This window comes from Emydura macquarii, unplaced genomic scaffold, assembly GCF_026122565.2.
Source record: "Emydura macquarii macquarii isolate MOO-44397 ecotype Brisbane River unplaced genomic scaffold, CSIRO-AGI_Emac_v2 contig_2897, whole genome shotgun sequence".
NCBI classification, from domain to species: Eukaryota; Metazoa; Chordata; order Testudines; family Chelidae; genus Emydura; species Emydura macquarii.
Genome location: NW_027133034.1, coordinates 54000522 through 54026632, shown reverse-complemented (window position 1 = coordinate 54026632; position 26111 = coordinate 54000522). Strand labels below are relative to the sequence as shown.

Sequence of the window (26111 nt, the reverse complement as noted above, 5' to 3'; positions counted from 1 at the left end):
GAAGTTACTACCAAGTAATGAACTATGTCACTTACCTCTTCCTTTCCTAATGCTACCAGAACATCTGGATTGGTGGAGATGACTGAAAAATAAAACGGATTGTTTTCCCTGATTTTTTAAAAATATTTTAGCAAATTAACAAGTCTGATTTTTGAGGAAGACAAACCATTAGCATTAGCACATAGATGAAGTCAACTCTCAAAAGACTGGCTCAATCAAATGTCTAATCTGTAGAGGCCTGAAAATCCATGGATATCTGCAGACCATTTTTGTGGATTGCAAATTGGCTGCAGATACAAAATTTGTATCTGCACAGGGCTCTAAATATAGGCTCTCAAAGGCGGGAAGGCAGTTGTCTGTAGCTAATAGCCTTTGAGGCTGCTTCCCCGCCTTCAAGATCCTATCTTCCCTCTTCCCCTCCCCATGCAGAGAAAGGGGAGGTGGACGGATCAAGACAGGGACCAAAAATCCCCCATGCTCCTGTCGCCGCTGTTTAAGCAGCAAAGCAATTTAGGAAACTACTCCCGACATCATTGCCATATCAGGTCAGTTGGAGACAGAGGCAGCTGCTCCTGCAAAGTAAGTCAGTAAGGCTCACTGACTTACTTTACAGAAGCAGCTGCCTCCCTCTCCAACTAATCTGATATGGCAATGATGTCGGGAGTAGTTTCCTAAATTGCTTGATTGCTTAAACTGCAGCAATAGGAGCAAGAGGGATTTTTGGTCCGTGTCTTGATCCGTCCACCATCCCTTTCTCTGTATGGGGTGGTGGGGAGAAAGAGATAGGATCTCGAAGGCAGGACACACCTACATAGGCTATGAGCTGCAGAAAGCTGCTTCCCCGCCTTTGAGATTCTATATAGAGTACACATGCACGCACACAAATGCTCCTCCTGAGAGGTACTGTGAGATATGCTGCTGCGGGTGTGGATGCGGATACAGATAAAGATGGTGTGTGAATCATGGACAGGATACAACGGATTCTTGCAGATGCAAATTGGATGCAGACCCACATTTTTGTATCTGTGCAGGGCTCTACTAATCGGCACTGAGAAATATATTGTTTTTATATCAATTTCCTCCATGGTCCAAACTGCACCCATTATTCTACAAATATTACAACCTGAATTTCAATTTTAATAAAATTTATCTGATCAATAGATATGACAGAACTTCCTCCAGCCTACAAGCGAAAATTTTTGCAAATTTTTTAAAAACCAAGTTACGTAAGAAGATTTTTTGATACAAGGCACCTTTCTCAAGGTTTTAAGTCTTTTTTAAGAATAAGAGAAACTGAGGTAATTAGAAGAATGTGGGAAGCCCTCTCCTTTGTAAAAAAAAAAAGATAAATTTTCCTCAAGGGATCAATCAACATATCCTGAAGTCATTTATAATACTCAGCTCCAAAACCATCTGAATTTAGTGTTCTAGGTTATATTTGACTAAGAGACCAACTCACCCTTCACTCTGAAAGAAGCTCAGAAACTTCAGTTTGTTCAACAGAAAGAAAAAGTAATTGGACATCACTTTAAAAAAATTGTTTAAATTTGGAGAGAGCTGACAACACAGGAAAAGAGATTTCTATTTAAAAAGGTGCAAATGCAAGAGATCATCTTAGATTTCATTACTTCAGAGCTTCCTGGTTGTTTGATAGATTTTGTAAACCCCTTCAGGAGATTTGAAGAGTTGATTACATGTGCCATCATCCTCCCTGTTCTCCTTATGTGTGAATTAAAACACAGATTTTTGAAAAACTGAAGCATGCATTTGCAACTTTTTATGTAATGAGAGAAATTAAAGCTTCATATCGTTATATCACAGAAGCATATTTGTACGTCAAAGTTTGGACATCAAGATCCAAAATATCTCATCCTAACATAAGCAATTGCTATGATAAAGCTTTCTTTTTACCAAAAGGAAAAGTTATTTTAGCTCCCCATATAGGAGCATTAGATATCTCCCAAAATACAGGGTATACTGGTGGGATTGATAAATTTGCAAAAAAAAAAAAAAAAAAAAAAAAAAAAAAATCTAAATTTATCAACAAGATAATCCTATTTTAAAAGATGTTTAAATAAAAGTTTGGGTAAGCCTCCATGAATACTGAACAAACTGTGAAGTAGTGATTTTAGCAGTGATCTGATACTGAAACAAGGAAGATTTCTGCACCCAAAGTATGCTCAATTAAAGTGTGATAAAAAAATCTGCCAGATAAAGCATTAAGAATATGTGAGATAGAAGTGAAATCATATATATACAAAAGATGAGTTAATCTCTGAATTAAGCTGATGTCAAAGAGCTACTGGAGGCCTGGTAGAGTGATTTTAATCATCATCATGGCTATATTTCATGATGACAATGACATGAAAATGTCTCAAATATAGAATCCATTTAGTTAATGTTCTGCTCTTCCCTTTTAATACACCAAGTTCCATTCAATGACGTTTGATATGAAGAATCCAAAAAAATCAATCTTCTACACTTTATGATAATCAGAAATCCTCTCTATCTTGAATTATCCACTTTCACAACTTCAGTCCATTCAAATCACTCGTTTTCTACAACTTCCTTCAACTTTAATCATTTCTACCCCCTTTACCTGTAATATCTGAGTGCCCACCAAGTAATAATTTCCTACAGGAGACAATTCAATAGTCCACATGCAGTTAATTCTGTCTCCTGTGCTATGACTTGCAGATGTCATGGTTGTATAAGAGGCGGCAATCTCTTTGGTAGCTAGGGCCAATCGCATGGAGGACTCTGAATATTAGGACAGAGACTTTGATTGGTCTGTATTCAATGGTGAGCCAGTGCACAGCATGAGCACTGGGATGATGTGTTACTGGCAATTTTAGTCATTAAGCATACATGCTGATGCATCTGCTACCAAATGGTGTGTGGTTCTATTCCTACATACGAGATGCAAAAAAAAAAAAAAAAAAAAAATCAAGCCTGGAGGTCACAAATGGAATAGCACACCAACGTGTACCATGGCTGCAAGGCAAAATACTACCAGATGTTAGCAATGTAAAGAATCATTACTATGCAAGCCTTTGTACAGAAACTCCTATTCAAGTGATAGGAATCTGGCACAATATTGATATATGCACAGAAAAATAGGTACTATACAAAGACCACATGTTTTATAAACTTTAAAATGTGGTTAATTCTTATTTTGCAAAGAGAAAAATTCAAATCTATTTTAAGTGCCAGCTGCTTGTTAAGTTATAATTTAGCTGATTAAGCAGGTCTAAGAGCTATATATAGAGTATCAAAAACCCAGAAAGAACAAGAGACTAAAGAGTCTTGCAAAAATAAAAATTTGCATTGTGGATTCAAGCCTGCGTGCCAAGATTGTGCCCAATGAAATTTGGAACTGCCAAGTTATAACCCCCAAAAGCAAGGTTTATAATAGAAATGCTGACAGACTCTCAATTATAATAATTGCACTGGCTATTGCTAAAAATATACAGGAGGATACAAGACAGCCTGACATTCAGGCTCCAATATTGAGCAACTTGACTAATATTCCTATGCCATATTTAGCATCATTCAGAAAGCTTTTCTATGAATGAAGCATTTTCTCTCCCTCTCTCTTGAAGTGAGGGACAGGTACAATGAAAAATGTCCAGATGACATAGAACAATGAAAGTATGGCAGTTCTTTACTTTCACATAATGACCATAATCTTATGACAACTCTTAAAGTAAACCCCCACTCCCATTCTCCAATCAAGTGGTTCAAAAGAGAAGTATAAGTAACAAGGCAAAGCTTTGACTGCAAAAAGATAGGTTATTTATATGTCGTATGCAGTGTAGTTAGCCGTACTGGTTCCAAGACACTAGAGAGACAAGGTGACTGAAGTAATATTACCTCAGCCACCTTGTCTCTCTAAGTTATTTATACATTATATACTCAACATTTCTGTACTATAAAATTAACATATGTAATAAGAAATCTAACCACGTGCAAATAAATTAGAACATTATGAGCCAACTAATGCTCAAATATAATGTTAAAAATACTTAATGCCCCAAGAATCTATTTTTTTTGTAATGCAAATAGCATAAGGTTTTAAAAATGATTAAATATTTATAGTAACAAAAATAACATCAGCAGTTATTTTAGCTAGCATAAAAATTAAAAGTGCTTGCAATTCTTAAGTTACAAGACAGAGTAATCACCAGCTATGGCCAACAAGAAATATTCCCCCATAGGATAGTATTTCACAATTTGGTACAGTTGATCTAATTTTGGTCTATCCCTTTCTCTGTAGCATCTGGAATTGACCACTGCTAAAGACAGGTTCCCAGTCCACACAAACTACTGATTTTTTCCATTATGGTAATTCTTATCACCCTTATTTACATATAAGGAGGAAAAAAAAGTAGAGTAATATGTTTAGAAAGAGATGGCTAAGTTGCTGGGTGTACTGTGACCACTGCCTACCGCCAATGTAGTTTCATTGCTTCGTCCTACTCATGCATCTATCTGTATCCATCTGTTGTCTTGTCTTATACTTAAATTGTAAGCTCCTTGGGGGAGGGACTGTATTTTTGTTCTGTGTTTGTACAGTACCTAGCACAATGGGGTCCTGGTCTATGATTAGGGCTCTTACCTTTCACAATAATACAAAATCAAAACTATGATACCTCATGGAAAGCTTTAGAAAAACAGTTCTATTTAAAATTTATTCTGCTGATATTATATAGGGAGCAGTAGTAACACCTAATTAAGGTTGCCTAGTACTTCCCATTATAATTTTTTTTCATTCTTCCTTTGAAGAGTACTTCCAAGGCACACCATAGGTACCTGAAATTTGGCAGAGGAGGAGAGGTGCCTATTGCTGTTCCTATGACAATCTGTTCAGATATCACCGAGTTACAAACTGTTGAAAGTCCCAGTTTGCTTTGTAAGCCAATCACTTTGGAAGCAACATAAGCTAAACCAGAAAAGGAGCTCTTATTCCTATATAAAAGAGTGTCTGCACAGAGAGCTATACCAGTAGTGGTATAATTATGCTGCTATATTTCTTCATACAGACATTATCTAAAATCAGTTTGTATGGAAAAAGGATCTTTGCTGATTAAGAATTCATCTATTCTAGCCAGAGCCAATCTTCCACTGTGGAGAATTATAAGACATTTTGGGCTACAGTAGCATCAGTATATTGAGGATATTCAGTTTTGTGTCGTCTTATCAAACAGATTCTGTGGGATCTTACTTTTCCAGTGCCAGGGCAAATTAGAGTCTTGGGTCAACATGAACACACCCACATGTAATAAGTGTTTTGCATTGCTTCCAAATCCAACATTGGGTGCATTTCAAGATATTGGTTACCTATAAAATCCTCAACAGCCTATATTCTGCACTCTTGCAGAATACCTCCCCCTCTGTATCCCATTACACTAGCAGGAGTTTTCTGCCAGAATGCTCCTGCAATTTCTATGGCTAACGGCCTGAATTCTTGTTTGAGGCCTTTCAGAAATTGCTAAAGAGGCCTATTGTTAATCTCCTGGAATATGATTCACATCTTCAGTGGCCTGATTTTTAGAAGTGCTGAACACCAACAAATCCCATTCTAATGAGAGGGATTGTAGAGACAGAAACAATAGTTCTTAGGTATGAACAGCCTCATTCATTTCAACAGATGCTAACTCAGACGTTAGTGCTACAAGAAAGAAAGCACAGAAACAAAAGTGGGAGGACACTGTTGTAGGCAGTAGTTCATTTTAATTTCTGTAAAGTACCTAGGTATGATGTGTGAAATATAAATATTCTGTATATGCACACTCAGATGCTTGGATGAATGATTGTTTAAAACCAAAGTTTATATGGTTACAACACAAGTCTATAAAAATATGAATAAAAATCCTTACCCTCAGGACTTAGTTTCTGCCACTGATTATATTCTGCTGTTAGAGCCTTCATTCGCATAATTAACAATGAAAGCTGTAAAACAACAAGAAAAAAAAAAGAGTATTTCAAAACTAATTTTGAAATGTGCTGAATTGTATTTGAGTAAGATGAGACAGGACATGTTAAAAATTGATTTAGTACTCTGTGAGGAAGAATCTGGAAAATACAATGGAGTATGTTTTACTAGTTTTTAGAATCACTGTTTTGATAATGTACAACTTATTTAGATTTATACAGAATAAAATAAAAGATCAGCCAATCCAGTGCTCTGGGTGCCTTTGACAATATTTAAAAAATACACTAAAACAAAGAGACCTCTCAATTCCATCAGATCAACTCAAACAACAGTGACAACGTAAGTATAACCGAAATTAATCAACCCCACACACAATCTCCAGAGTCCCACACCCAGCCTTACCTAACTTCCATTTCCTCATGAACTGGGAAGAAAAAGCATGCCTTTCAGCATGATCTGAAAAGTGACAAGCTTGGGACAGGAAAAGGGCAGGATCCTAAAAGAAAACACCCTACCAACTGCCGACTCAGACTAATGGAGTTTAAGGTCAGAAGGGACCATTAGATCATCTAATCTAGTCCCAAAACTGTGAGGTATACCCCCTTATGGGTGCAGAGGAACATTCAGGAGAGATGCGTGGTGGGGCCCGGGTCAGCCCTCATGGGGAACAGGGAGGGAGTTCCACACTTCCAACCCCACCCCCAGCCCCGCTCCGCCCCCAGCCGCCGCTCCACTCCGCCCCAGCCCACCTCTGGCCCCAGACACACCTCCACCCCACCCCGTGCTCTGCCCCCAGCCCAGCTCTACCCTCATTCTTTCTCTGCCCCCAGCCAGCACCACCACTAGCCCCAGCTCCTTCCCCAGCCCCAGTTCTGCCCCAACTCCGCCTTCAGCCCAAGCTCCTTCACCATCTTCCTGCAGCACACCAGTGGCATCCCATGCAGACAGCACCCATGCCGCTTAGCCAGAGTCGGGGTGTGCTCAACTTGGAGTCGTGCTCCCTTGGCTGCAGCAGGCACATGGATCAGCAGTGTCACATAACACTACTGTGTGTGTTTGTTGTGCTTGTGCATCACTTCAGGCCATGCAGGCTGCGGCATGCATGATGCACATGGAGCAGCACTGTCACATGACAGCACAGAGGGTGTGTATATTGTGATTACGTATCATGAGAAGCTAGGCAGGCACCACTTCTCCCGGTCACATGACATCGGCATCACTTCCGGTCACATGACAGATGTGTCACTGCTTCTAGCCAAAATGATCACACTTGTTTTCTGTTTGTTTTGACTGGCAGTGCTACTTTTCTAAGTTGTGTGTCTTGGCAACCCGGCTGCACAGTAATGGAGGCAGAGGGTGCAGACAGATTCTGTTACTGGGAAGGGAAGGTGTGACAGGAAAAATTTGGGCACCACTGATCTAATCTGACCTCCTGTGTATCACAGACCATTGATTTTAGCCAGTTACCCCTATATTGAGTCCAATAACTTGTGTTTGTCTAAAGCATAACTTGTGGCTGGCTAAAGCATATCTTCCAGAAAGACATCTAGTCTTGATTTGATAACAATAGGAGATAAAGAATCCACCACTTCCTTTGGTAGTTAGTTCCTATGGTTTATCACTCTCACTGTTAAAATGTGAATTTGTCTGGCTTCAGCTTCCAGCCATTTCTGCTAAATTAAAACACTTCTAGTGCCTGATATTTTTTCCCTGTGATGGTACTTGTATACTATAATCAAGTCACTTATCAATCTTATGTTTGATAAACTAAACAGATTGAGTTCTTTAAGCCTCTCACTATAAGGCACCTTCTGTAGCCTTGAATAATTTTTGTGATTATTCTTTGTATCCTCTCCAATTTGTCAACATTCCTTTTAAAATATGGCACCAGAACTGTCTACAGTTGTGATGCCCTGCACCCCCATGTTCACCTTCTTAGTATGACTGTGTATTATCTAATGCAACTTATGTCATGTTACATGTCTTTGGAAGGCTCATGATGTATTGATCATTATTGTTACAGTAGCACGTTGGTTGCAATTTCACTTGTATAGTTATGAGGTTGCACTATATAATATTCCCAGTGAAGTGTCCTCATGGCTTAAAACATGTCCTGGCAAAACTCTCTAGAAGCAGAGAGACAGTTCACACCTCCATCAAGGCATGAATAGGACAAACCCAGCTCAGCCTTCCAACAACAAAGGACTGGCCTGGGCATCAACGGAGGATCAACTGGACTCTCGATTAAGTTACCTCCCTTCCCTTGGTCAGTTTGGAACCATGATGAGGTAATGATCACTGACTCAGGACACAAATGAGTCCATATAAGGACATTGTTTGTCACCTGACCGTGAGAGGAGCACCTAAATTTGTAAGGTTGCTGAAATTTTAAGCTTAGTTTAGAATGCATTTTGCTTTTATTTCTTTTGATCAAATCTGACTTATGCTTTGTCTTATAATCACTTAAAATCCATCTATAGTTAATTGATGAACTTATATGAGCTTACATTGTTCAGTGGATATAACTGGACATTGCAAGACAGAGGTTCCTAGGGTTGGATCTGGGACTGGGTGTACTGACTAGTGTCATTCTGTTGTATAATCCAAGGAGTGGCTCACTAGAAACACTCACTCACTTAGTTGGGAGCAGCTTACATGCTGGAGGTTGTGTGTGAACAACCCAGGAGTGGGGGTTCTCTCAGCAGCACGCCGGGCTCCAGGAGTAGGGAATTGGGGTGATACATCAATTCACCAGTCCAGATTGCACCAGGGGAACATCACAACAGTATTCTAATACCCATTTCACCAAGGCCATATGCAGAGGTAAAATCACCTCCCTACTTCCACACCATCGCTTACATACCCAACGCTCGAATTAGCTCATTTTGCAACATCACCACACTGGGAGCTCGTGTTGAGTTGTTTGTTCATTCTGACCCCTACATTCTTTCAGAGTTACCATTTTCCAGAACACAGTCTCCCACCCCATTCTGTAGGTATGACCTAGTTCCTAGCTGTCGAGCTCTGCATTTGGCTATATTAAAGTGCATTTTGTTTGAATGGGCCTAGCTTACTAAGGGATCTAGATTGTTCTGTACAACTCCCTTGTCCTCATCATTATTTACCACTCCACCAATCATGTCATCTGTAAATTTTATCAGCAGTGATAGATTTACTTCCAGATCACTGATGAAAGATGCTCACATGCATCTGCTGACCACAACTGCAGCAATAATGTCATGGAGAAAGAGGTGGTCTCTTCGACAGGTAGGTCCTAGTCTTTTATATATCAAAACCAACATCTTAAAAATCAATCTGAAAACTAATAGGCAGCCATAAAGCACAGTTAGTAGCATCCAAGACAACTTTCATAACATCTTATAACTTATAGCAATTAAAAATCCAAAACGTTAAGTCTTCACTTTATGTGCAAGGGCCTACATTTGTATCTGTGCAAAGCACAGATTTATTATAGTAGTGTTCAGCTACTGAAGAAAGGACAAACATCCCCCTAGTGTACTTCTGCTGTTGAGATTCACTGAAAAAACTGCAGCAGGAAAACACAAGATATCATTTCAGGAACACATATAAAAATGAGGCTAAACAATCTTAGCTTCCATTTATCAAAATGTTTGCTGCTCCAAGTTGCAGGAGAGATGAAACAGTAATATTTTCCACTATTTCCAGAGCATTTAACTACACTAAAATAGGTACAGGCTTTTGCATTTTTTTAAAAAGTGAATTAGTAAGAAATGCCGTATGCATTTAAGTACAAAAACTACTGTAATGATCATGCATTCCATAAAAGGTAGCGCAGACTCAATTTGGCTTTCACTCAGCTAAAAAGTTCAAGATCAAGACGCACTATGAATCATCAGCCAAGTTCACATAATAAAAATATCAGGAATTGACAAATGAATGTCAGCTTTGCACTGCTCGAAAGAACCCATTACAGTAGTTTTAACCAAAGGAAAAAAATAGAAAAAATAACCACCATACAAATATGCTGCCTTTAAAGTTACTTTTATAGGGTAGAAAATGCCCATTCTTCTGCAATACTGTAGAACTGTCCCCTACCACAGAATCAGCCAATTCCCTTATCAGGTCTTTATTTATATTTGACATAAAGAATGCACATTCAAAAATCTGAGAACTCTAATGAGACTTACAGTACTTATATACAAATAAACTCCACCAGCCAGTAGTCTTACATAAATCAGAGAGATAATTCACCTCAAACAGACAATGAAAAAGAAAAATTCCAGAAAAAGTCCCTTACCCCAAATCATGCTAAGGAACACACATCCTTATTCTTCCCCTCAAGCCCTAACAGACAATTGGCTTTTTCAATGTGCCCATGTGGTCATTTTGGATGGGAAGCAAGTTCTAAAGTTCCAGGGTCCTCATAGACAATGCCCTGCTGGCAACACCCTTTCTTTTATAATTGGGTTATTATAGATTAAGTGCCTCCAGTTGGGGCAGCGCTTTGCAAGGGAAGAGGTGATCTCTCAGACAGGCAGACTCCAGGCCGTTAAGGGCTTTACAGATTATGACCAACACCTTAAACTCTACCCGGAGTCCAATAGGCAGCCATGCAGATCCCAGAGCACTGTTGTCATTTGCCCCCAGCAAAATGCCCTGCTTAATAAGCAATCTGCTGCACTCTACACTAGCTTCAGTCTCCAAATGATTTTAAAGTGAAGTCCCAAATAGAGCACATTACAAATAATCTAATCTTGAAGTGACAAAGGCATTGGCAACAGTGGCAAGATCTGCCGCTGAAAGAAAAGGCCACAACCATTTTGCCAGGTGCAGATGATAGAAAACTGACTGGCTTACTGCTATAATCTGACCATCTAAATGCAGCTGAAAGTCTAACAGCATCCCCCAAAGTTGAAAACTCTGATGACCAACAATGGAAGCACTCTCTAGTTCCATTATCTTCACCATCATCTCTGGATGCTTCCTCTATCCACCATCATCACATCAGTCTTGTCTGGCTTAAGTTTCAATCAGTTCACTCTGATCTATGCCCCAATCTCAACTAGTTGTTTGCTGAGATACTGAACCACACAATCGCCAAATTGGATGAAATAGACACATTGGGGTGTCATTAGCATATTGAGTACACAACACCCTAGGCCTGCTTACTAATTCTCTTCAACACTATATACACGTTGACACAGGAAAGGTGATAGGGTAGCATCCTGAGGCATCCAGCACTTAAGTGTCTTTTAAGAAGAGAAGCTATCGCCCACAAGTACCCACTATGATCTCTCCGAAACAAAAGAACAAGTCACTGGAAAGCATCCCATCATTAGTAACTCATGATCGGTGGTATCAAATGACAGATCTAAAAATACCAATATGGACATCTGATTTCCATCCATCAATCAACAAAGCCAGTGCATGCTCTGTGCCAAAGCTAGGTTTCTATGCAGACTAACTAGAATCAGAGATCAAAGGCATCTAGATACTGTGAGAGTTCTCTCACCATAACCTTTTCCATATTTTTATTCTTACTCAAAAGGAACATGAAATACTGGTCAATGATTGGCCAATTTATTAACAACAATCTAGGACTTCTTCAGCAGAGGCTATACTAATGCTACCTAAAACAATAGGCAGTCTACCCTCTCTCAACATTTCCAGGACCTCAGTGAGCAGTCATTAGCTGAAATTCTAGCAAAGATTAGGCCTTCTGTCTTCCCAAAACTTTGTTCTTTCCCATATGAAATTGCAGAACTACTAACTGTGGTATGTAACCCTCATTTAAATCAAACTTTTATATACCAGAAGATTGGAGGGTAGCTAATGTGACACCATTTTTTTTTTAAATGGCTCCAGAAGCAATCCTGGAAATTACAGGATGGAAAGCCTAACTTCAGTACCAGGCAAATTGGTTGAAACTATAGTAAAGAACAGAATTCCCACACATATGAACACAATTTGTTGGGGAAGACTCAACATGACTTTTGTAAAGGGAAATCACGCCTTGCGAATCTATTAAAATCCTTTAAGGGGATTCAACAAACATATGGACAAGGGTGACCCAGTGGATATAGTGTACTTAGACTTTCAAAAAGCCTTTAACAAGAGCCCTCACCAAAGGATCTTAAACAAAGTAAGCAGTCATAGGATAAGAGGGAAAGTCCTCTCATGGATCAGTAACTGGTTAAAAGATAGGAAACAAAGGATAGGAATAAATGGTCAGTTTTCAAAAGTGAGAGAAGTAAACACTGGTGTCCACCAGGGACCAGTGCTGTTCAACATATTCATAAATGATCTGGAAAAAAGGGTAAACTGTGAGGTTGCAAAATTTGCAGATGATACAAAATTACTCAAGATAGTTAAGTCCAAAGCAGACTGCAAAGAGTTATAGAGAGATCTCACAAAAGAGAGAATGGGCAGCAAAATGGCAGATGAAATTCAGTGTTGATAAATGCAAATTAATGCACATAGAAAAACATAATCCCAACTATATATATATAATGATGAGGTCTAATTTAGCTGTTACCACTTAAGAAAGAGATCTTGGAGTCATTGTGGCTAGTTCTTTGAAAACATCTGCTCATTGTGCAACAGCTGTCCAAAAAGCTAACAGAATGTTAGGAACCATTAGGAAAGGGATAGATAATAAAACAAAAAAAATATCATAATGCCATATAAGTATATGGTATGCCCACATCTTGAATACTGAGTGCAGTTCTGGTCAACCCATCTCAAAATAGATATATTAGAATTGGAACAGGTACAGAGAAGGGCAACAAAAATGATTAAGGGTATGGAACAGCTTCTGTATGAGAAAAGATTAAAAAGTCTGGGAGTTTTCAGCTTGGAAAAGAGACGACTAAAAGGGGATATGATAGAGGTCTATAAAATTGTTATTTACTCCTTCATACAAACACAAGAACCGGAGTCACCCAATGAAATTAATAAACAGCAGGTTTAAAACAGAAGGAAGTTTTTCTTCATACAATGCACAGTCAACCTGTGGAACTCATTGCCAGTGAATGTTGTGAAGAACAAAACCATAACAAGGTTAAAAAAAAACTAGATAAGTTTACAGAGGATAGATCCATCAATGGCTATTAGCCAAGATGGTCTGGGGCGCAATCCCTTGCTCCGGGTGTCCCTAGCCTCCGACTGCCAGAAGCTGGGAGCAGACAACAAGGAATGGATCACTCAATGATTGTCTGTTCTGTTCATTCCCTCTGAAGCACCTGGCATTGGCCACTGTTGGAAGACAGAATATTGGAATAGATGAATCATTGGTATGACCTAGTGTGGCTGTTCTTATGGTCTGCCATCACAGAAGCAGACAGCACTCTCCTAATATGATCAATTTCGTCTCAAAATAGAAAGAAATTTCCTAACAAGAGTGGCGCAGACCAGCTACCAACTGAGTCTAGATTAACCAGACCATCTTCAATGTGGAATTAATTAGCTATCTGAGATTTTGCAGATGGTATGGTGGAGGAAAACAATTGTACAGCCATACTACAGGAGTTTTAAAAGATTGATTGTAGCATCAACTACAATCAAATGGTCTCTGTGCAAAAATTCGGCCACCAGCATTCTAACCATCTTTCTTCTTGCCTCATTTGTTGCATATCATCTGTGAACCAGCATGAGAACAAGGGTGCCTTGGGGCTGCCTCATCAAGGGGAATAAAGGCCTACAAAAACCATAAAGGAAATAGTCTCTTAGGGGAACAAATTCTCCCTCAGAGCTCTCTGGAACCTTTCTGGTTCAATTAACCATTGAAAGCAGACCATCAACACAAATGCACAGTCTTCCTTCTCATCTTTCACATGTGGATAGGAGATAAAGCAAAGGTGTTAGCAGGACTAGCCCCTATACCTGGAGGGGATAAGAAGGAAAAATAAATGTGCAGCCACCAAGACTATCACATCTTCAGCATGACAAGAAGTGCAATCCTTGCAGTCCCATTTGCTCATTGTCTCACCCTGCAAGCTCAAATAGCAAGCACATCTCTAAATTGAGAGAAGGAAGTGTTTTCTTGAGTTGATGACAAGAAGAAAAATTAATTGCATGGATATTGTAGAGGCTTCTTTGCACTTCCAAAACTCAAGTCCATAGTTTTGTTTTTATCCCCCCAATTGATTTTTATCAGTATTGGAAAGATTTTTTTCCCCAGACTTCTACAGTGGGACAAATATGTTTTACACATTTACTTTATGGAGCTTCATTTCCTGAATCTTTTTTGTATTAATATATGAACTATGTGTTAAACTATTATTTTATTCCTATTAAGAGATTGATCTAAGAAGGTAAAAAACAAATTTTAATTAACTATATGGACTTTATTCAAGAGATTAAGATTCTATTTGTCCAAAAATCATTTTTGTAGCATATTCAATTTTGATAAACAAATTGAACTGTCTGACTGCATTTTTTGCATCCTTAAGTACCTTACACATGGAGAATTGTTAAATAGAAAGAGTTCCATTTTGTCAAATATTTGTTCTCCGCTAGGCCCAGGTTTAGCTCCCCAGGCATTTTACATTTATAAAACTACTCCCTTCCAAAGGTCTGGGTGCATGCATAAAATTTATAAAAACATACAACAGATTAGGACTCAACAGCCACCTAATGAATGGTCCACTCATGGCTTATCCAACCCTCTCAACCACTACAAGAACCAAGGAGTCCATTCCCATACACTCAAACTTGCTCCTTTGATCTTCAGTTTTCTAGTTTGTGGCAGCAGTAATCAACTATTTCACTTCCTTGAAACAGCCATGAATGGGGAACAGCTGTACAAGTTTTTTGCTATAGACAACATTAAATAGCCAGTCAATTCGGTTGGCTAGCTTTGCCCATAATTAAGGATACGATTCTGTCATGGAGGTCATGGACTGCATGACTTTCCAGGACATCCGTGACTTCCTCTGTGGCAGGGCTGGGAAGCAGCTGATTGATGACGAGCAGTGATTGATGACGGCTGTCCGGGCTACCGAAGCAGCTGGAGCAGCAGCAGGGTTGGGTCAGCCCTCCGGAGCTGGAGCAGCCACCATCAGCCCCTGTCGCAGGAGCAGTGGCGGGACTGGAACAGCTGCAAGCCCCAGCAGCACTCTGTTTTTCACCTCTGCCCCAGGGTATTTTTAGTAAAAGTCAGGGACAGATCATAGGTTTCCATGAATTTTTGTTTATTGCCCATGACCTGTCCCTGACTTTTACTAAGAATACCCATGACAGAATGTTAATCAATACCCATAATCAATTTGGTAAATTTGAATGCAATTTTCCTGCAATTGCTGGATATGAGCATACTCGGAGAGTAAAATGTTCATACAATATTTATCTTGATTGATTTTATTAAAGTAGATAACTCTATATAGGGTAAGTAAAGAATGTTGGCATATTTCCTAAAAAGCAAGATAATTTGTATTTGTCTGATAGAAACCTAAAAATTTTCCACTGAGTACAGAGAAGATAGTCTTACCTGAGTATCTGAATCTGGAAGTGTTTCTGTTCCTAGCATTGTTAGCTTGCTCTGACACTTAGTAGAAAGAGAAAAAACAATGATTACTTATAATTCCTCCCCTTCCCCCTCAGCCCCAGACCCCCACACCCAGGTGGCCAACAGCAGAAAATTGTGGAAAAAGTAATAATGGACTTTATCACCGCAAATAATAAGGTCCATTATTCCTTTTCCATGGCTTATCTGCAACTCAGCTGCAATTTTTTGACAATCATCACACAGTTCAAGCAGGGCCTTCCATATAATAAAATATGTTAATATTAAATGCAAGTCACAAGTATTTAAGTCGTTTTTTATTTAGACTTTTTAAGGGGTGCTTCCTGTTTCAAAAATGTCAATAACTGAGCAAAAATGACTGAAGAAAATGTTGCAAGTAGTTCTAGAAGTAAAATTGACATCACAGACTATACATGTGCATTAGTTACCTTATAGAGTTTTATTTGTCTTATTACCGGTACACAGTGCTCAAAACAACATAATATTGTGTATGAATATTACATAAAATCCTGTTAAAGCCATTCAGAATCTAAGTACCATAATTTAGAACATGACTGTTCCTTTCCCATTCAATTGAATAAGAATGGATGCATTAGCATCTTGCAGAATGTTTAGTGATCTCTCAGAACTATTAAAAGTGAGGTAGGGATTTTGCTTTTTTTTTTTTTTTTTTTTTTTAAGTAACAATAAAAATATGGATAAGCAGCACAGTTTAATGGTTAAGGCACTGGACTGGGAGTCAGAAAACCAGGATTCTATTCCTATCACTGCCACTGACCATTGACCTTTGGCAATTAACTTCACCTCTCTGTGAACCTCTGCCACCTTTTGTCTCTCTCTCTCTCTCTCATCTATTTAGACTGTGAGCAAAGCAGGGCAGGAATAATCTCTCAACTTCTATTTGTACAATGTGTAGCACAATGGAGTCCCAATCTCAACTAGGCCCACTCGGCACTAATGAAATAAAAACAAAAATATTAACTATTATTATTTGTAAAACTTACACTACATTCCATGTTGCCAATCTAAAAGACATGAAAGTATTACCGCAAAAAATGACAAAACTCTGGCTGCGATGATTTAGTTGGGGTTAGTCCTGCTTTGAGCAGGGGGTTAAACTAGATGACCTCTTGAGGTCCCTACGAACCTTAATCTTCTATGATTCACATTGTAATGGATCCCTCAGTGCCATTTACACTTTCATTTTTGGCCTGTGTTTTGTATTATTTTCTCCCAGAGTCTTCTCTGTGAAAATACAATAAATTTAGTTTATTACTAATGATATGCATACCTCTTCCATCTGCCTCCATATCTCATCACATTCATCTAAGAGTTCTTCTTTGGCGTCTTTAGAACACACTATATTACTGGTGATTGCTGGAGCCAGATCATGTTGGTAGAATGACATATGTTTTGCCAATTTCTCAGCCTATGAAAAAACAGAAAATAACGGTCATCATATAAGAACTGAAATAATTAGAAAAGGATAGAGAATCATATCCACAGCAAAACAGGGAAAACAGTACATTTTTTTAACGCTTCAGTTATTAACACTTGATAGAAATTCTAGGCAGTATTCAAACTTTCATTAAAAGCAGTTAGCTCTGTCAGTGAACCAGAATTTTAAAACAAAGTACTAATATATTGGGGATCCCTCAGAGACCTTTTTCACTCGGCTTATTCAGAACATTTTGTCAGTTCTGGGAGAACACTTCATCCAGTTCTCTGTATCTCAGTATCTTTATTTGGCACACTGCAAAGCTACACTGAGCTGATCAGACTCAAGTTTAGGGGGGTGGATATACTGCATACCACACTTCCAAAGTTATGCAGAAAACCTCTTCCTTTATGCACATTTAGACATTACATGGCATTTACTATACATTGCATCACATATATTGGAATTGGCTTGGTTACTTTGCAAAAACCAATCCATGTGCAGCATGCTCTGTCCATGCATTGCCCACCCTCGATCTCATCCCTACATTCCAAACTTATCTTGCCCAGGGAAACATTTACTAACGATGTGTGTTTTCCCTCTTATCTTAGCTGGTTCAGACATTCTGTCTTTTTAGCATAATGACTTATTTACTTATCTTATTTAGCACAAATGATCTGTTTTCAGTCTAATGATCTGCTTACCTCCCTAATTCTACCCTCCAAGAAATAAGGCCTCCCTCCATGTGTTAATTATTCACATCAGGCCAGGCCTCAGCTACATAATATAGCTATATATATATATAGCTATTCTAACACAACATTCCAATTTTTCAAAGCTGCTTGATGTCACCTATCCTCATGTCTCCCTTCATTTTCTGTTGGAAGACTGTTTCATTAATAATGTGATGGTAACTGTCATGCTGCCTGATATGGGACACAGCTAAGAGTGCCAATCTCAGGTCAGACTGAGCATAGTCCGGACTAAGACAGGACACATAACCTAGGCCAGTGGTGAAGTCTATTATAAGAGTTGATAAAGTCAGTAACAAATGTGTTTCCAAAATACTGTATTAGTTATTATGAAGCTACAGACAGCCCCCTTCAGGCCCTCTAGCCCCTCGTGCATCACCCAAACAAACCAGATTTCTGTGATAAATGATTATTAAACAGAAATCACATATATTAGAGTCTTCCAGTTCCAAAAAACAAGCACTCATCAGATCTATATGTATTTTAGAATCTCACCCAAAAACCATGCTGGTAGCCAATCCTTTAGTAACTAAAACTAAAGGTTTGTTTATATTATATATATATAAATAAAAGAAGGGAATTATTAAATGGTAAAGTGAATCATATACATTACAGTCGATTTCACAGTTTGTAGATCAGGATAATAGCAGTGATGTTAAATCTGCTAGCTTGCAGTAAATCTCTCTAGATCACCCAAAAGAGTGGAGGTTCTCAGTCCATTGTTCAAAGCTTTCCTTTGTTAGAAATTATAGTCCAGAGATGTGAAGCAGGAAAGAGGCAAGGGGATGATCTCACTGTCTTCATTTATATCCTCAGCCCATGTTCACGGAAAGTTACTGTCTTAAACATGGAGTCAGGGATCACATGTTTTATGTGCCCTGATAAATCACTGGGCTTCCATTGTCCATATGCTCTCTGAGGTGTCCTTGGGAGGGGCCCACTGGAAGAGCTGATTCTCCTTATTGGTCCTTTAACACATGGCTGGTTAGTCTTGATGTAAATTTGTCTTATGGGTGTACCCAGGAACACAACGTATTCAAGATACAAACATGAAGCAAAGTTTTATAACTGCCTATACAATGATGATATACTGATTTCATCAAAACAGCATTGTCAACAGATCACAACTCTTCCAATGATATCGTACAAGGCATACTTTGTATAAGTTTTATCACAATTGTGCAATAGTAGTGATGCATCAGTGGTTGCAACAGTGTTGATACATCAGGGATGATACCTTAGTGTAAGCATGGTCATCTTTCTTTTTTATACAGTGTCACAGTAACAATAGGTGAATACCTACAAAAGGTGTATTTTTTCTTCCTCATTACTGAAATAATCAATACCTCCAAGCGCCACAGTATTACGGAACACAAGGTTATTTGTACCCTGGTTCCCATATAATCAACATATTTCACCTTTTGGTAATGTTAAGTATAGTCAATGTAACAGAGCCAATAATCACTACAAAAGTACACAATAATCACTACACTAGAGAGTAATGTAATAGTTATATATGTCCTAATAATCAAGAGACAAAGCTATGCTAGTATGGTTCAGCAATACAAGTAGCCAGAACTGTTGCAGCTTGATGATAGCGCTGAGAAGAAGGATGGAACTGGTCTGCATCTCAGATCTTGGTTTGACATCCTGTGTCATCTTGGGCACTTCATGTAGGACTAATCCTGTTAACTCCTATGCATAAATAACTTTGTGCAAATGGGAACTCTCAATTAACTCAAGTCTATGCACATAGATAAAGTTACTCATCTATGTAAATGTTTGAAGGATCAAGGCCTTAATCTCTGGGCTTCAATTTCCCATCTGTAAAATGGGAGACATTATTAATACTTCCCTATTAACACTTCCCTATATCACAAGAATGCTGTGAGGATGAATTCATTCATTTACGTGAAGTGTTCATATATCGCCATGGTTAAAAAAAAAAACCATGGTTAAAAAAAAAACTATAAATGTTCTGAGCATTCACTTTTTGTTAATTAATTTATTTTCAGATAGATATTTATTAACAGAAAATATGACTAATCATTACATTTTAAAATGAATGAAAACGTACTTTGATTTATAAAAAAGGTAGGTAAAACAAATAATTATGCTGCTATAAAATGTCTAAAATTCAGTAAGTAACTAAGAGGGAAAAAGTTATTCTTTTTAAAATACTTCAATGGTCATCACGTTTAAAGAAACCACATGGATTTAGTTTTCCCTACAAAGATCACTTCGTCATAAGTAAAAACTCGTGAACATAGATTTATAGTCCTCTCAGAAGGGTAAAGAAATTCAATGACAACATAAAAATATACATGAGTTTAAAGTAATACATTTTAAACTTGTGATTTATCTTATAAGCACATTTATATTAATAATATTATTTTCTATAACAAAACTATCCCAAGTTTTTAACCTGAACTACTTAACAGAAATTGCCTCTAATTTCTTTAAGAAACAATGATTTTCTTTAAACTTAGTTTTATGTAGAATAAGCCAAACCATTTACTTAAATTTAACAAATTACCTAATAAATAAATAAAAAATGTACATACCTCTTTTAAAAGTTCATCTTGTTTATCCTATAACAAAAGCACAAAAAATAAGTTATGCTGACTACTAAAGTGTTGTAATATCTATTTCTTTTACAACATATGGCTTGTAACAAAACTAACAATCTTTCTGTGCTGCTTCACATGACATCCCTTTGGCTCAGCTAATTCAATTCAAGTCCACATCCATACTACTTTAAAAATTATTTAGGCCTAGATCCTCTGTGTTTTGCATGCAGGCAGACCCCTATACCCATGCAGAACCACATTAGCTTCAACGAAGCTCCTTAGGGACATAGGGGGATATCTATGCTGAATGACTTGCTGGACTGAGGGGGTGGGTTTCACTGTCTTTATACAAGCATATATCCTGAATCAGATTCTTATTCTAAATGCCAAAATAAGGGAAGGCTGTCTGGGAGAAGTATTGTATGTCAGTCAGAGAGCAGTGGCAATAATTTAAAGGAAGTACCAAGAACATTTAAAATATATATACTTATGAGGAGAGACTGAGGGAACTAAGCTTGTTTAGTCTGCAAAAGAAAAGAATGAGGGGGGATTTGATAGCAGCCTTTAACTATCTGAAAGGGGGTTCCAGGGAGGATGGAGTTAGGCTGTTCTCTATGGTAACAGATGACAGAACAAGGAGCAATGGTCTCAAGTTGCAGTGGGAGAGGACTAGGTTGGATATTAGGAAAAAAAATTTTATAGGAGGGTGCTGAAGCACTGAGGTCCCTTCCAACTCTAATATTCTATGATGCTATGACCATTCCCAAACTAGTAATAGAACACTGCAGCTTTCAAACAATTAAAAATCGAGACGTGTAGTTTCTTCTACCCTCTCCCACAAACAGAGGATAACTGGTGTTGCCTCCCAATACCTTTGTTAAATTCCAGATATAGATTATTACAGTACTGTAAAGGAAACAGCTTCAGAATGATTAGCATGCATATCTCCTGTGTATTAACAAGGTTCTTAAGTAGCAGATTTGGACACAGAACAGCTTCTGACCAAAACAATATAGATTATAATAATAAAAAACAAAATCAACCCCCTCCCACACACACACACTCACACACCAATCTTAAAACAGACTATATGAGAAATACAAATATTTTGTCTTGGCTAAGATCTTTTCTAATCTTACAGAGCAACAGGGAATTCTGTGTCTGCTTATCTAAATACTTTTGGCAGTATGGAAATTTAGCAACAGAAACAAAACTCCTAAAATCCTTCAACATCCAAAAAGCAGGTAGAGTAACAGTAACAAAATGACAGTAATACTAAACTTTGGAAAAGGAGATTTCAATAAAATAAGTTAAAATGGCCTTAAAGCTAAAAGTAAAGCAAGTAATCCCTAGAAGTGGATAGAGTCTCAGAAGTTATCGCTGAATAAAAAGGAAACCAGGAAGGAAAGGTTAAGTGGAAATGTTTGAGAGACTATTTGAGCCAAAAACAGAAGTGCTTCAAAATTTAGAAATCTGCTTCTAGTGAAGCCAATAAACTAAAGTGTCAGTTACAGCTGGTATTAGGTAAGAGGAGAAATTAGATATGGAAACTGAAGTTTGAAGAGCAAATAACTAAAAATGTAAAAGCTAACAAGAGATTTTTAAAGTATATTAGAAGCAGGAAGCCTGTGAAGAAATCGGTAGGTCCACTAGATGACCAGTGTAAAGGGAGCTATTAAGGAAAAAAAGGAGGTATGGAGTGGGTTGGAGAGGGATTGGCGGACACATTGGCAGCTGTGAAAAGTAAGAATACCACATCTGTCTCAGCCAGATGGGAGGAATCAGTATGTTTGCTCTCTCTGTTTTTATTTTTAACAAGACTTTCAGCAATAGAGGAAATGGGGGAAAGGCATATAGAAGGCCCTTGTTCCATGAGATGAGGAGAGGGTCCCCTAAGGAGTGCTGTCCAGTACCTGCCCTGGAGCAGTGGCGTGGGCATTTCTTGTTCAGGTAAGTGGCGAACAACTCTTTTTTTGTGTCCCCCACTTTCTGATTATGTTCTGGAATACTACTGATTTCATCTCCCATTTGTGGGTGTGTGGGAACTTGCAGCTGAGACTGACTGCTGTCACGTTCTGCACTCCTGGTAGGTAGGCCACTGATATCATAACGTTGTAAGAAATGCACCAGTTCCATAGCTTTAGGGCTACAACTCAAAGAGGTGGCAATCTGGCATCCCCCTGATAATCTATGTAGTATAGGCATGCTATGTTGTCTGTCATGACCCTTGTGTGTTTATCTCTGATCAGCAGAGGGAAGTGGGCATAGATACTTCTGACTGTTCGGAGTTCGAGGAGGTTGATATGAAGATACGCCTCTGTGAGTGACCATTTGCCTTGTGTCATGAGGCTGTCGATATGTGGTGAGTAGTGACTGGAGGGAGGGGTTGCTGTGTAAACAGAATCCCCGTGCAGATGTTTGCTGGGTCCTTCCACCAGTCGAAAGACTGTTTGACCTCTATGGTACCAATAGGGAGGTTCTCTAGACAGTCTCTGTTTGGCCTGTAAACTGAGCTGAATCATGACTGGAGACATCTCATGCGAAGTCTGGCATGAGCAATCACAAATGTGCCCACAGCCATGTGCCCCAGCAGTTGAGGCAGTGCCTGGCTAATATTTGAGGGCTGGTTTGCACTGTCTCTATGAGCATGGATAGACTGAGGAATCTGTATTGTGGGAGGAGTGCTCTCACTCGCAGAGAATTGAGATCAGCTCCTATGAATTCTAATCTCTGTACTGGGGTTAACACTGATCTTTGGACATTGATTTGTAGCCCCAGGTTTCTGAATAAGTTCATAATCATGTGGGTAACCTGCAGAGCTCTGTTGAAGGAATGAGCTCTAAGGAAGTAGTCGTGTAGACCATGATTCCCTGTGAATGAAAATGAGCCACCATCATGGAGAAGTCCTTGGAGAATACTTTTGTAGTTGATGATCGCCCAAATAAATGACTGAGTTTGGAATAATTGCAGTAGTCACAGTTTGCTGTTAGTGCTTGGTAATTTTCTATGCAGAATTGAAGCGTGGCAGAAGAATTAGCCTATCTCCAATCCTTATCATATGGGGTGGATTTTGCCTGATGTTGATGACCTATGGAGTTCACCACATCCACAATGATCAAATTAGGGGGTGAATAGGAGAAAAGAAATTGTGTCCTTGGTTGGGATGTAGCATCTTTTATCAGCTTGCTTATAGGTTGGCGCAACCAATGCAGGTATCTGCTATGTAAGCTTGGTGGATCCAAGTGAGCCTTGTTCATGGGGAGGGGTACTCTGCATGAAGAAGAGGAATACAAAATGTCTATCAGTTTATGGTGTGATTCTTTTACTTTCTCTAGAGGTAATTGCAGAGTGTCTGCCACCCTCTTAGCTAGGTCTTGAAAGCGTTTAAAGTCATCTGCTAGAGACAGTAAAGGGGCATCACTGCCTCAGCTGGTGAAGAGGATGAGATGTTGGTCTGTGGTGTGACCTCTTCATCAAGGTCGGCCTTCTGTTCCTCCCTTACCTCCTCAGGAGGTTCAGAGGCTCCAGATACAGAGGCAGATGGAGGGCACCTTGTTGATCATGGTGGGCCATGCTAGATGTTTGGGTGAATGTCCAACTCCCACGGGTCCCACTAAGGCTATTGGGATGGTGAGAAGGGTCCTGGTGGCTGGAACCATGATTGTCCATATCAGGGCGGCTGAGGACCCCGTGGACAGTATGGCTGTGGAGACCCAGGTTGATAATGGGCACTATAGGGTGCATGGAAGGAGCAATGGAAGACAACCTCCTCCTGCTCACTATCCGACTCTCCACTGGAGAATGGAGGTGCATGACATGATGCCAGTGGAGGCTCTCGAGCTCGGGGTAAAGTTGGTATAGGACCCTCGCTACTGAGTAGCGGAGACTCAGATATATCACATACTGTAAAGTCTTTTGAGTATCTAAACCCTTGTGGTGCCATGGGGATTGGTACTTGTGGCGATGTATTGATGGGTGATGTAGGCAGGGCTAAATGCTCCTACATTGTTTGGTATACCGTTGACTGTACCTAGGCTGTTGTCCATACCGAGGGAGCCTTCCCCAAAGTGTGGTCTCTGTCCATATCTCTCCCAGTCAGTAACGTTGCTTTGTTGTCTGTGCCCATCGGATCTATAAACATACCAAAGTGTTCCATTGGAACAGTACCATGCAAGCTCTGGGTACTGCATTTGGACAGTTTTGGTGCCACCAGTACCAATTATACCATACATGCCAAGGAACTTTTCCAACTGGTTCAGGGCTTGCCCTCGGGACTCACAGATGTCTTTTTTGAAGCCTTACTTGAAGTGTTTCATGGCTTTAAGTTTACGGTGTTTGGATGTGGAGGGTTGTGAAAATTCCTGGGTGAATCTTGACGCGGGTCTGAAGGAGAGCTGCCTCCATTAGTCTGAGCTCTCTGTCCCAGCTTCAGCCGCACAGGGCATCCCAGTTCTCTGTCCCAGCTTTAGTCCCACAGCTCCTGGTTTCAAAGCCGCAGGGGGTGCCAGGGCTTGGGGTTCCAGGCTTCACCCAGAGGGACTGGCGGAGCCCTGAAATGTCTCACAGCCCCCCCAGTAAGAACCATAGCTGGTTTTGTTAAATGTCAGAGACAGGATTCTGGAGTAGAAAGACCAGTGGGCTGATCCATATGGCAATTCCTATGTGCCTATGAGACAGAAGTTTGCCTTTTCAACCTCTATTCAGATGCCACCAAAATTCTCTCCCCTTCACAAAGACTGCTTGCTTTAACTGGGCTTGTATATGGAGATAAGGGATATACTTATATTCGCTTGTTGGAATATAGCAGTATCTGAAGCCAATGGAGAATTTGACTTTTAAATGTTTCGTCTCCTTTGTCAGCTTTACTGTGCTGTCTAAAATAGGGAACATGATAAATGTTGGTTTCTTAGTTAATAGCCAATAAAAACCTGAAAGATATTGGACCCTAAAAAGAGACTATGAGGATAGTTTTTTTCTATAGAGCACAGAGCTTGTGGGAAAAACACACATGAATCAGAAGCTGCAGAAAGGTGCTGAAACTAAATCAGGATCTGGAAAAATCCATATTTTTTCATTGCTTACACCAGGGGTTCATGCTGGATTTTGGATAAGGAAGCAGGGATCCCAGTGGCTGGATTTCCACTTATGAAATAAATACATGCACCTAGCATTACTGGATAAAGTGGGGGCCTGCAATTCGTGTTTTGGAAAACTAGGCACCCAACCCTTTGTGACACAAGACAGAAAAGCTTAGTCCTCATGCAATTTACTGAGTGGAAGCCTTTGGACGGAGCTTATATTAACCAAGGCCGGGGGTGTTTGCTTTGCACGGACTTAAGAAGAGCAAGCGCGTGCCCGTTGCCCACCCCCCCCCGGCAGCTGCACTTGACACACACACACACACACACACACACACACACACACACACAAACTGGTGCTGGGGGACAGAGACGGGCAGCGGTATCCGAGGCATCGCCTCGACAGCTCCAAAGCCGTCTAAGCAGCCCCAGGGCATTAGCCCAAGCGACGCAGGGCAGTGGGGAGGGAGCCACATAACGAGGGGCCCAGCCTGGGGGCAGCAGGCCCCGACCTCACAGCAAGGCTGGCGAGCGGTTACCGACTCTAGTCTCTCGAAGAGAGGCCCCCGCCTGCGGCGATAAGGGGGACTCCTTACAGCCTGTCCCTCCGCCGCCGGGGGCAGCGGAGGCGCAGTCACTCGGGACTGGCAGAGCCCTGAGGGTGAGGAGCAGTCCATTACCATAGTGAGCTCACGACGGCGAAGCTACCTGTCCCGGACCCGAGTGAGTTCCTTCCAACGCTCCTCAAGTTGCGCGCGCTAGTCTCTTATTGGTTGCCTCCGGCTGACGCAGTAAGAAGCGCTCCCCACCGCCACTATCGCCTTCACTTCCGG

General features: G+C 39.8%; 1 protein-coding gene and 1 long non-coding RNA gene across 2 annotated transcripts in view; both read right to left on the bottom strand.

The window, feature by feature from the left end:
* The window catches only part of CENPK (centromere protein K), a 48035-nt gene extending 21988 nt beyond the window's left edge, over nucleotides 1-26047 (bottom strand). The window contains 6 exon segments of the mRNA XM_067568540.1: nucleotides 36-82; nucleotides 5880-5952; nucleotides 15405-15461; nucleotides 16732-16869; nucleotides 20195-20221; nucleotides 25959-26047. Coding sequence (XP_067424641.1) covers nucleotides 36-82; nucleotides 5880-5952; nucleotides 15405-15461; nucleotides 16732-16869; nucleotides 20195-20221; nucleotides 25959-25961 — 345 coding nt within the window. The 5' untranslated portion in view covers nucleotides 25962-26047.
* LOC137166696 (uncharacterized) lies at nucleotides 23001-24850 on the bottom strand. The gene is made up of 2 exons (XR_010923765.1): nucleotides 24231-24850; nucleotides 23001-23470 (listed from the first exon to the last, which is right to left on the bottom strand). It is a non-coding gene; the product is annotated as an uncharacterized lncRNA (long non-coding RNA).
* Nucleotides 26048-26111: the final 64 nt, after the last annotated feature.